Here is a 12,724-nt window from a genome sequence, read left to right on the forward strand (position 1 = left end):
TCTTTGTGATAATGGAAATAAATAAACTATAGAATTGAATTGAATTGAATTGAATACATGTAATTACATTAGACAATTCACACATTCATATTCCTGTTATGTTTAGGTTTATTTGTAAAAACGTGGAATATGAAGCAATTTTTTTTTTCTCATTAAACCATAACTGTAGACTGTTTAGTCTGGAAACATCTTTATTGTAACTATTGTTCACATTTGGTGTATTTAACAATACTTAACATCGATTACACTGATTCAGATTTTTGCAGTGGTTGTTTCTATCCCTAACTCACATTTGAGAACTATAGTTTTCTGAAGCACTAATGCTGGGTTTTTGTTTCATCTACAAATGGTAAATTATGCCTTTAATGTCAATGATGCACATTTATATCCCTGACAAGGGTCCTCAAAAATTTGGATATGAATAGAAAATGGAGAGACTAGAGAATAGTGAAACGAATGCAATATTTAAATCAAATATATCTCACAATCGATAGCTTCTCTACTCAAGAGAGATATCCCCTTTAATTCTTATGGAATGAAATACAATGTATGATTGATTATTGCAGGTCCATAATACGTCATCAATTATAGCTGGTGTACTTTACTTGCGGTGTTACTAAAGATCGTAATCATTGGTGTTAGTAATGCTGCGTAGTGTTCGTGATAGGTGTATTGTGATGTGTTTTGGTTGGTGCAAAAGGTTTACTTTGCAATGTCTCTGCCCAGTGCAAGTGCAGTGCAGTGCAGTGTACTTTTTCAAGGCCCAGCAGCGTTCAGTGTTTAATGCCGGCAAAATGGCTACTTCCTTACGCTTGAGCAGAACACTTACAAGATGCCTACCTACTGTATCGTTATGTCACCATATTGGCCGAGGGGAAAGGGTACGTCTTCAGTTAGGGTTCACGCTGATTTCATTTTGTCGAGATTTGTGCTGAGATATACGACCTGTACCTAATATACCTTCAGCAGATTTTCGAAATAGCCCGAATAACAGTCCCACGTACTTCCGTTCGTGTGCTGAACGTACAAGAATAAAAAGATGCATGGTAGAACCTCTAGCAGTTACCTAGATAACTGTTACTAGACTAGACATAAATTTAATGTTATGTAAAATGTATGTTTTCATGATGTTATTTTTAATTCAGACAATGGAGCAGTACCGTAGCTAACTGTGCCTCTGGCATATTCTTGAATTCATGACCAGCTCTAAATTAGAGCCTCTTATCATCTCTAGACTCTATATAGGGAAATGGATCAGGATAGATTATGATTAGGTTTCTTCTTCCACTCATCTAGTCTGGAGTCAAGTCCTCCACTGGCGTATTATCGTACCTTGTTAATTTCAAAATACATGTAAATTATAATAGTTCTGGGTGCGGCGGTCAAATTTTGGATAATGTTATGGCTAAATTATGTAGGCAGCTTGCTTTCAAAGCTTATACATGTGTATTTAATACTGCTAAAGGGTGAAGTTGAGGTAAAGCCACATGTATGGTGTAAAGCAAGCCGGCCCATGATTCAACCATTAATACATTATAAACGGCTTAACGCCATCCAAAATTTGACCACCTGCCACAGCACATGTAGAAACCTATGGTTTTGGGCGCAGTCATATTTTGGCATGGGAGGTCGAACCTTGGTACAGGTTTTGTTACTTTTGTGGCTGCATTTACTGTTAGGCCTCACTTTGATCTACTCTCAAGTATTATTATTACTGTTAAAGATGTGTGTTAATTCATTTTCATTATTGTTGTTAAAGTTGATGTGGTCAGTCATGCTTGACAATTATCAGTACAATTTGGTACCAATGGAAAGAAGAGTTCCTCTTTCCCCACAACTAACATTGTGCACTCCATAGTTAACAATTATGAAAGAGTAGCTCGCTGAAGTTGGATTGCCTTTTTTTTTTTTTTTTGATAGGCACTGTAGAATGAATGTTTAGATGAATTCGAGGCTCACAGATCTGAATTTTTGTAATGAAATGACATACAATGTAAATGCATACTTCTGTATACTCTTAGAAATATGCAGTCTTTCTTGTAAAATTGCTGGACACATCACTTCAATTTTTGTAGGACATGAAGAGAAAAAGCTGTATTAAATTCCTCGGAATATACCTGCATTCATAATGCACAATGCACTTTCTACATTTCCTGGGATATTTTTGTTTTGCTTTTTTTTTGTCCTGAAGCCATGTCTAGAAGGTTGGATATAGGTCAGATGGAAGAAATACATTAGTATATGGAGTGATGCACTTTCGTCAAAGAATGAGGCACAAGCGGAAACCAAGTTTAATGCCAAGGGGTGTAATTGATAATTTGATCGATAATTTTTACAAGAGTTGACGAGGTTTTGCCCTGTACAAAATTTTGTAAGACAAATCTGTGAAGAGCAATGTTAAACTGACTGGATCATACACTATGACAGTGGTAGATGGGGCTTGTAAATGTTCTATGAAATTTTAGGTTTGTTTTAAACATTTTAGTCAGAGTTTTAAGAAAACGAATCTTTTCAGTTTGACAGCACCAAGATGTTCATTTCAAGGAAAATGGTACGCTGGCTACAATCATGTGGTGACTTCTCTATCATTGGTTCATATCCAAAGTAAAAATTGTGATAATTTACTCATTCTGATTATTTTTTATCTTTATAGATTGCAGCAATTACACATTCACAACAACGCTGTCTTTCCAGTGGGGTGAGTTGAATCTTTAGCCAGTGTTGGTTTCCAATAGAAATATCCACACTTTAAAAAAGTCATTGCATATGATTGAAGCATCCTATGCTCCTGAATATAGCACAGGCTGTGTTGCATCTTCAGTTACTGACTTGTAAACATAGTGTTATGAATATATGCAGTTTATTGTCACATGTAAATTGAGAGAGAGTTCCAAATAATGGCGAAGTACACAAGTTGGCATCAAATTTGCTCAACTTTACAAATACGCCTTTAGAAGTCTTCATCTGTGGTGTTCATCAGTGGATGGGTTGGTTGGTTACCATGTGATGGTGACTTCTAGTCCAATAACACACAGGTACAGACAGATGAAGCATGTTAATGCGGATTTTATTGTGCTGAAGAGCAACAAGATGAGGTATTTCTTTTGACCAAGTGTTTGAGATTATTTTGTTTGTGTTGTTATCATTACATAAATTTTGTACCTGTGTGTAGGTTGATTTGTCTGTTCATTTGTTTTGTAGTTATTCCTTTACACAATGATCCCAAATACAAGTTAGTGAAACAGCAGGAACTTTTCCATTCAAATTGTGTTCTAAAGGAATGTGCTTCATAGATGATAGTTCTTCAAAAGTAAATAGTTCATTTTTTAACTTTGTAATTGTATTGCGCGTGTCCCTGAAGACCCTTTACTTCTATGACATCAAATGCCTGAGAGTATCAGCTACAGGCTACTTGTAGCATCTAGTATGCCTTTAAGAAGCCGACTTCGCACTCTGATAAAACTTTGATAAACAATATGATGCTCATGAATAGAAGTTTCTAGAAATGTGATATTTGAAACACTTAATGCTAATTTACCCAAAAGTATTGAAGTATTTATTTATTCCTTTTATTAGTTTCTGAAATGACACCAGCTTTCCCTTGAATTTCCCCTCTTAGGTTTATGCAACAGAAAAGGTGATATTTCCTGGGGATTGTGTGTATTTTAACCCCAAGTCCAGGAAAATGTGTATATTGTATGCGTGTCTGTCTGTGCTGTGTACCGCTTGCTATTTTATTGATTATAGCTAGCTACACAAAGAAAGTTTAACCTGTGCTGTATTGCCACTCTTTGTATGACTAAAATGGTGGAGTTGCTGTGGCTGTTATGACATTAATCCTACATTTTTCATGATTCTAGGCTCTTCTTCTTTATTGACATTGTTTGATCACAGTGTAACCACATAGTTATTCTGTTTTTCTTCACTGAAGCCTGTAACTGACTACAGAGTAAGTCCTTTATGATGATTTAGTTTGGTTTGTTTAAGTTTAACATTTTGGGCTCATAAAATATTTCTCTTTGCCTTGCAAATTTGCAGTGTGGGCTAAAATCATCAGCAATTACAGTCCATCATTTTCTGTTTTTACTTGTTGCTTTTTCTCTGTTTGTAATACACAGTATTTTCAAGAATTCTTCAAATTTTAAGTGTTACTCATATTCTTATGCTTGTGATAAATCAGTCTCAATACAGTACAAACTGTTATTCAAAATCACCTGTGTACGAAGACCTTACAAGATGTTGGCCTACACTGTACATTCTGAAAATCATTATTCAAATCTTACATACATTGTATAACCAGTACATTTATTAAACTGGACCTCACAACCATTCTGGATGTGGAGGAAAGACTGTGAATTTTGACTATTCTCAGGGCATGTTTTTAATAGGAGTTTTCTATTTTTCTTGATAATTTTACTACACACTCCTATGGAAACTGCTCTTTCTTTCCTCCTTTTAAGCCAAATCATCCCTATTTTTCAGAACCAGTTAGAAAGGTTGGGAGATCTGTTAAAGATATGTCAAATATCAATACACATTCGTTTTGGTACAAGTTTCAATGCCCATAATTCTTGTTGATTGATTTTAAATGTAAAGTTTTAAAAAGTAATCTCCACTCACTTGACATTAAAGGACAAGTTCACCTTCATAAACATAAGGATCGAGAACATGCAACAATATTAGTAGAACACATCAGTGAAAGTTTGAGGAAAATTGGACAATCGATGCAAAAGTTATGAATTTTTTAAATTTTTGTGTTGGAACCGCTGGATGAGGAGACTACTGCAGCTTGTGAGTCATATGCGTACAACAGTATAAAGAAAATGTAAAAGAGAATTCAACATATTTTCACTTTTTTCGCATAATAAAAGAGCACTTGACTTGCCTCTTTCTAAAGGCAGGGGGAATAATATTACCCATAACATTTGTCGGTAATGATTCAGGGGAATGTGTACTTTTTTCAAAAGATGGAATTTTGTGAAATTCTCTTTATATTTTCCTTATATTGTTGTACGCATGTGACATCTATGTAAGTTGTTCATACACTGCAGTAGTCTTCTCATCCAGCGGGTACTGCACAAAAACTTCAAAAATGCATAACTTTTGAACGGATTGTCTGATTTTCCTCAAACTTTCAATGATGCGTTCTACTAATATTGCTACATTCTCTCAATCCTTATGTTTATGAAGGTGAACTTGTCCTTTAAGCATAGATCTTTATAATGTTAGATTTATAGGAAAACACAATCTCTACCTGTTTGAGTGGACACAAAAAGGGAGAGTGAAGTAAAATGTCAGGAAGTAAAAGTTCCATCAAAATCATACACGTAGTAACAAAGAACAATCATAAAATCTAGGTTTCACATGTGTTTGCCAAATGTTTGATGCTATTACTTTACATCTACATGTAGAATATAACAAGAAGATTAGGTGATGATGTCATTGCCATGCTACTCTTTCATTATTTTGCACATCAAGATATTATAGACAATTAGTGGACTTGTTTTATGAAGGCCAATAAGAAAGAAAGACAAAGACAAACAAAAAACAAACTCACAAGGAGACAATTTTCCGCATAATTTGTTGGTTTGAATATGAAAGACTACAGGGAAAGCCATTTTAACATTATGAAACAGGTAATAGGCGAAGGAAGAAAACAAAAATGTTTTGAGAATCAAACCAGAAGTAAAGAATTTCACTTCATATTCAGTTTACCTCATAACAGCCTGGTGGTTATTCAGGCATCTTGCATTATTTATTTCTTGTGGCTCATGGGTGTGACATGCATCCCCACTTTGCCCGACTGTATGGTGGTTGATAAACTTCAGTGTGGTCCATGGTTTTCCTAATACTAACAACTGATATGATACTTTACCAATGCACTTTTGTTTTGTATTTTTGAATTTGAAATACAAATGAATGTAGAGAGATCCGGATAAAGGGAGACCGGATGAGAGAGGTTCAACTGTACTAGCACATGCTTTCTTGTCATACAGTGTAATAATAGTCACTTACTCATTAGGGGTGTTTGATGAAGTGTGCTATGACACTTACAAATTTCAGTACACAGCTGTGGATGCAAGAACAAGTGACCTTGTAGAGTCATCTTGTTATATTATATGGGTTAGTCAAATACCGGTTAGTGATTGGCTGAACACAGTCACGTGATGGAGGTACATTCGTTATGTTCGCCCATGGGCGAACATTCTAGTGAATGTTCTCCCATGGGACAACACTTTCACATAACAAATGACAGAAGGCCTAGGACCGCGCGCGCACAGTGAATTTGGCTCTGCATGCGCGATCGAGCGACGCGAGCGATCGAGTGCGTTGTGCTTGTGCGGTGGTTAACATTGACGCATTGGACTAACCCATATGATATAACAAATGATGACTTTTGTTGTCGGGAACATGTACCAAACGTTCCACCCTCAGGGTTTGAAATGCTATTTCGGGAGGCTATAAGTCCCTCAACAGCATTTCAAACCCTTCGCGTGGAACATTCGGTATGTTCCCTCCCCCGCCAGTCATCATCTATATGATATGCTTGCTTTCTAAATTCATGGAAGTTGCTGATTGAAAAGTAAATGTTTCATGATTAAAAAGGAGGGAAAAAAAATGATAGCAGAGGCCAGACCACTATCAGCAAAGGTTTAAATTGACAAGAATGGTTCAGTGCACCAACAAATTTTAAAGGGGATGGCTAGTAACTGATCAGTGGGAATCAGTGGGAATGCTGAGGGATGATTGTTCCAATCCTTGTGGGATTCATTTAAGAGTACATTATATATCTACTGTTGTGTGAAAATTATTTGCTTCAGAACGGTCTCATATTCAAGTAATGTGCAGATTAATGCCCCGTCACTGACCAGGGACTCTTACCTGGAAGCATTAAACTGCACATTACTTGAATATGAGACCATTCTGAAGCAAATAATTTCCACACAAGAATAGATATAAAATGTACTCTTAAATGAATCCCACAAGGATCGGAACAATCATCCCCCGGCATTCCCACTGATTCCCACTGATCAGTTACTAGCCATCCCCTTTAAGCTGAATAAAAAATAGTGGTTTGTATTATTTTTAGTGCAGTCTTGCCATGCAACATCTTGTATCTTCATTACATTAGTCCTTAGTGTATCAGTAAATTTCTGAAAACTGTGTACTTATGAAAAAGGCGGAATTGCATTACCTATTTTCTTTAATGTTGAAGTATGACAAGTGATATGAAAACAATACATTGTATCCTAAATTATTGCACAGCACCCTAAACACTCCAAAGGATTCTGGAGAAACCACCACAAAATGAGATTTACCAAAGTCATTGTGATATCGCAATCTGAAAAAAAAAGTATCTTATAGTTCGAATAGAGATCAAAGTTGTTATTGTTGTTTTTTAATATAGAAAACCTTGTGTGTACATGTATGTCAGGGGGCCAAGATTTTATCACAGAATTTAATGTTTCTGCTTTAAAAAGCCACCAAAAAAAAAAAAAAAAATTAACAGAAGTATACGTGCACCTTGTTTGTTTAAGTCCTTTAGATGATGGTTTGACAAGTTTTTCATAAAAGCTTTTAGTATCGAAGCGTAGATTTGAAGGTTTGACAGGTAGTGACACAATATCTTTATACATGCACACACACACACACATTTTTATAAGAATGATCTATTTGTGTGTTTCATTGTTTTGTGCATGTTGCAGTGCTTTATAGTACAACTGTAGCAAAAAATTCCATTTCATATGCTCAACTCTTGCCATGTTACTGCTTCAATCTTGTTGACTGTAAATGATGAAGTATGAATTTATGCTTCACTCTCTACCCAATCATCATAGTAGTCATTTGTTGAATTACAGAGATAATGCTTGCAGTGTAAACAGTGGAAGTTATCCAGACCATTTTTATCAGAAATTGGGTGTTCATGTTGTTTGTTTGGTTCATTTCAAAATAGTTTGCGGATTGTTTTTTTTTTTTCCAGCTGTTTATATTTCTGGAGCTATTGCTTCTGAATAAATGTGAATTCCTGAATATGTGTTTGCAAGCTCAACCTGTGGTTATGGTGCACAATATATTTTGAATAGAGAAGTGTATCCATTGTCAGACATCCAGTACCAATCAATCTAAATACCTGAAATTTTGGTAAGCCGACCCAATTTTGAATGTTACATTCAGGGAGTAGATGTCTTAATATAAAGACAGTATGCATTAATTTTGTGAAGTCTATAATATTGCTAGTAGCATGCATGGGGCATGTTGAAAATGGACCCATTTTTCAAGCTTATCAAAAAATGCATACATCTACATATATGTGTATGTATACATAGATTTCAGTGTATTGTTGCATTTAAAAAAAAAAAAAGAAAACAAACTTTCACCCAAGTTTTACTTGCCTTTCATACTGTTTTCTGAATGTCATATTCCATGAAATAAATTGTGATTGTTAATATTCAGCTTCATCAGAGACCAAGCATGTCTCAGCACATGGTAAGGCAGCCTCATGTTATAGAGGACTTTCTTGTACACACCTCACACCTATCACTCACAGTCACTATCCATTGCGCTCTAATCACTATCAATCAGCATTTCACTGCATTCCTTTAATAGTGTAGTCATGTTTAGTGTGCCTCAACTAGCTGTACATGTACACTATGCATTGCTGTTAATCTTGTGCAATTGTCTAAAAACCACAGCAAAACTTTTGTAATGTTATGCAATTAGTGTACATGTACACTGTAGAACTTGTCAGATTAGGATCAGATTTCGTTTCAGTGGTTGGATTAATGTTAATGCATGCATTTAAGTAAAACTTGAGATATGGGGAATAGCAGAAAGAGATTTGTTTGATTCATTGCATCTTTCATATAAATGACAAACAGTATTATAAATGTTTTTGGAATGTAATGATCATAGTCATTCATTAGTGCAATTTATGTTAGATTTTTAGTAACTGTTTTGTGTTATGTACAATATGCTTGGAACAGTGTCAGTATCACTTTTAGAGCTTGATTTGACAGACTACATGTATCATAATTGCCTTTGTGACATTACCCAAATTCTATTCAGCAACAAGTAATGTAACGTATAGTCTTGATTATTTATATAATTTTTCCCCTTTTATAAGTTTGACAGGTCAAGTTGACGGTGTCTAGAAATTTGTAAATTATTGTATTGGCAGAAGTGTATGAAATATTGCAAAAGCTAAATACTGGTACAGTAGGGGTTACACTTCACAGATACAGTAGAATCAATGAACAAAGTGAGGAAATAATCCCTTTAAACATCTACATTGTATTTGCTATACAACAGTCTAATCTTTCTAAACAAAACCATCATGTTTTGTGGTGTATTTAGGAGAGCTTTAAAAAAAAAATAGAAATCTAGAGTTTTATAGTTACATGCCTAGAGCTTGTTTACATGAAAGCTTGGAATTTGAAAGATTGAAGAAATCATGTGAGCCTTGCATTCCCTTCAACTTTGGCCAGGTAGCAGTTTGACAAGGAACTTTAACAGATAAAAGCTCATTGCTTTTTGAATATAGTGATTGTTTCCCTTTGTGTGACTGCAGTTAAAGGACAAGTTCACCTTCATAGACATGTGGGTTGAGTGAATGCAGCAACAATAGTAGAACACATCAGTGAGAGTTTGAGGAAAATCGGACAATCCATTCAAAAGTTATGAATTTTTGAAGTTTCTGCTCAGTCACGGCTGGATGAGAAGACTACTATACCCTGTGATGTCACATGTGTACAACGATATAAAGAAAGAATAAAGAAAATTCAATATTTTCCCTTTTCTTGCATAACAAAAGAATACTTGACTTCTCTCTTTCAGAAGGCAGGGGGAATGATATTACCCTTAACATACATGTACATGTACATCAGTAAAGTCAAAGAAATGTGCACTTTATTCAAAAAGTAAAGTTTTGTGAAATTCTCTTTTTATTTTTCTTATATCGTTGTACGCATGTGACATCATACACTGTAATAGTCTTCTCATCCAGCAGTGACTGCGCAGATATTTTAACAATTTGCAACTTTTGAACGGATCGTCCAATCTTTCCCAAACTTTCACTGATGTGTCCTACTAATATTGTTGCATTCACTCAATCCATGTACTGTAAACATGGAAATTTTCGCGGTACATTAATTTTCGCGGATTTCGCGCTACGTTCGGCTAGCGCGAATTCAAAAACGCGCGAATATATCTTCACAATTTTCTATGCACATTTTGAACGGGATGAATGTGTGCGCTTCATCGATGATACTGCTACGTAGTACAATGTACAGGCATGTTTACGCTACTAGTACTGTGTGAAGAGACGATAGATTGCTGTGTACTTTGTACTGTAGCAAGCATGTGTGCACCGCACGCACCGATGCTACATTCCCCGTGACTACGGTACTACAGTCACAGCTGTACTACGTATTTGAGTGCTTGTACTCGCAGTCGAGCCGCTCGCTACGTCGCTTGTCGTACGCTGGCATAGCAAGCTATGTAGCAGAGGCTTTGGATGAAAGCAGTGAATGTGTACTACAGTAAAGTAACCTGCTGCGGAGCGCGAATTTAAGAACCCGCGAATACATTTTCGAGCTGCTCAGCGCGAAAAATTAATCGCGCGAAAATATTGACGTTTACAGTATATGGAGGTGGACTTGTCCTTTAAGTAAGATTGTCAGGCTAAGGTATGAACAAGAAAAAAAAAAAGATGCTGGGATGGGTCTTTCGATGTCTGTGCAGGATCTTTCCATTTGGTATGAAGCTTCACAACAAATTCAAAATATTTCATATTGTGAAGAATCTTTCAAGATGTACCTGTAGGCAAAACTGATCTTTGTATTGTGCTTTTGTGTTGATTCATGTAATGTCTCTTCTCTCTGTCTGCTTCAATTCATTTTTATGAAACTTTTAGGGGATAATTTCTTGTTGTGCATTGTGCTATTATGATGGAGTTGTTGCAGTCTACAGTTGTATACAATATTCTCACAGCCAGCTACTATTATAATCATTATTACAGTACAAGAGCATACATATTGGATTTGCTTTATTTTTTTTTTCAAGCACAGCTAAAATATGTTTGGTTTGACATTAATGGATGCCTTCATATCAGCTGCAAGCTAGCACTGTCCATAGTTGCAATGGGCATATCTTTGTAAGGATAATGTACACACATTTCATTTTTATGAATACAACATTGCTGTAGCTATGGGTGCATTTGAGCACTCTCCTGAAGCGAACTATACCATACCATACCCGCACCAGAGGAGCGCTAGAATGCTCCTAAAGTGTACTGTACCGTACTGAACTGAGCCAAAAGTGTACCACTTCTTGATGTGCTAATTCCCTAGGGTACCAAAAGCATTCCAAAAATTTGCATGTGAAGAATGTGCGTAACATGCACATTGATATGTCATAATGCAAAGAGTTCATTCTCTTTGTTCAGGACATCTGTATTAAGTAGTTTAAGCATGCCAGGTGAATGACCCTCTTGCTAAAAAATGAGTGACCCCCTCTAAAACTAACTCATGAGGTACACTTTCTCAACAGAGTGCTCGAACGCTCCAAATCTGGCACAGCTCAGTACGGTACGCTTTGGTTCAGTTCACTCTGGTTCGCTTTAGAGCACTCGAATGCACCCTTTGGTTTTCAGAACATTATTTTCAAAAAGCATTCAACAGTTATAACTTTTAGACATTTAAAAATAAGATAAAGGCATGCTGATGTTTCTTTTTTAAATTCAGAGATATGTTATATGCATGTTTGATGTCCTACAGCATGAAAGTATTTTTTCAAACACTGGATTTTATGATTTTTGTTTTGTTTTGCATGAATTTACTTTATGTTGCCATTAGAATGTACACTTTGATGAAAATTTATGATTTTTATCATGTAACTATGAAGTGTTTTGAACAGTGTTGTATCATAAGTGATATATTTTAGGGGTTACTGTAATTCAGTGGTGTCAAGTACATATGTAAAATACCACATTGTGCCTCATTTTTTACAATTTTGGATTTGTGTAAGATTTGTTCATCACAAACATTTCATTTTTTCTAGATATGCCACCACATATGTTTTTGAAACAATCCATATAATGTGAAGTATTTGAAAACTTTAATGATTATTCATTCTATCTTCTACTGATTAGGCTGATCGGTCAAGGAATTATCTATCATTTGAATTAGAATAAAAATCATTATCCCTTGTATCATTATTATCAGCATTCAAATATTTTTGTAGGAAGGGATGATATGAAAAATCGGAATCTGTTGAATGTGTTCATGCCATCAGCTTGCATCTCTGTACAATTTCAAAATTGTGAAAATGAGGCACTATGTGGAATTGTTTTTGCACAGGTCTGCATGAATGTATAGGGGTATAACTCAAATACTGTTTGTCTTGACTTGTAACTTTATATACCAATCTGTCTGTGTCCAATGTTTCCAGTTTATTTGATATCATGATAAAAGGATTGGGTCTGAAAAGTTCATGTGACTACTGTATTTTAGCTGGTGCAATGCGATATTATTGGAATGATCATGCAGTTATCTGCATTAGAATGAGAATATAATTTAGATACATATTATGACAAATCATCTGTGCCTGAAAATTTGCAATAAAAGTGTCAGTTTTCACTGAAGCTTGCCCCTAGATGATGAATCCTGTCCAAAAGGATAAGAATGGACATAAATGTCATTCTGAATTTGAGTTCATTAGTTTGTAT

The 12,724-nt window shown here is 35.4% G+C and overlaps 1 protein-coding gene across 4 annotated transcripts in view; it reads left to right on the plus strand.

Annotated features, from left to right (window-relative positions):
* Nucleotides 1–782: 782 nt before the first annotated feature.
* LOC139715494 (isocitrate dehydrogenase [NAD] subunit gamma, mitochondrial-like) overlaps nucleotides 783–12,724 on the plus strand; it is a 28,738-nt gene continuing 16,796 nt past the window's right edge. The window contains exons 1-3 of one of the 4 annotated variants that reach the window (XM_071627065.1): nucleotides 783–881; nucleotides 2,654–2,698; nucleotides 3,620–3,637. In XM_071627065.1, coding sequence (XP_071483166.1) covers nucleotides 795–881; nucleotides 2,654–2,698; nucleotides 3,620–3,637 — 150 coding nt within the window. In that variant the 5' untranslated portion in view covers nucleotides 783–794. Of the gene's footprint in view, nucleotides 882–2,653; nucleotides 2,699–3,619; nucleotides 3,638–3,931; nucleotides 3,950–8,454; nucleotides 8,488–12,724 lie in introns of all 4 variants that reach the window. The other 3 variants (XM_071627063.1, XM_071627062.1, XM_071627066.1) reach the window with 3 other exon arrangements.

Source organism: Diadema antillarum, unplaced genomic scaffold (assembly GCF_040938485.1).
Source record: "Diadema antillarum isolate AM-2024a unplaced genomic scaffold, OU_Dant_1.0 scf00000049, whole genome shotgun sequence".
In the NCBI taxonomy this organism is placed as follows: Eukaryota; Metazoa; Echinodermata; class Echinoidea; order Diadematoida; family Diadematidae; genus Diadema; species Diadema antillarum.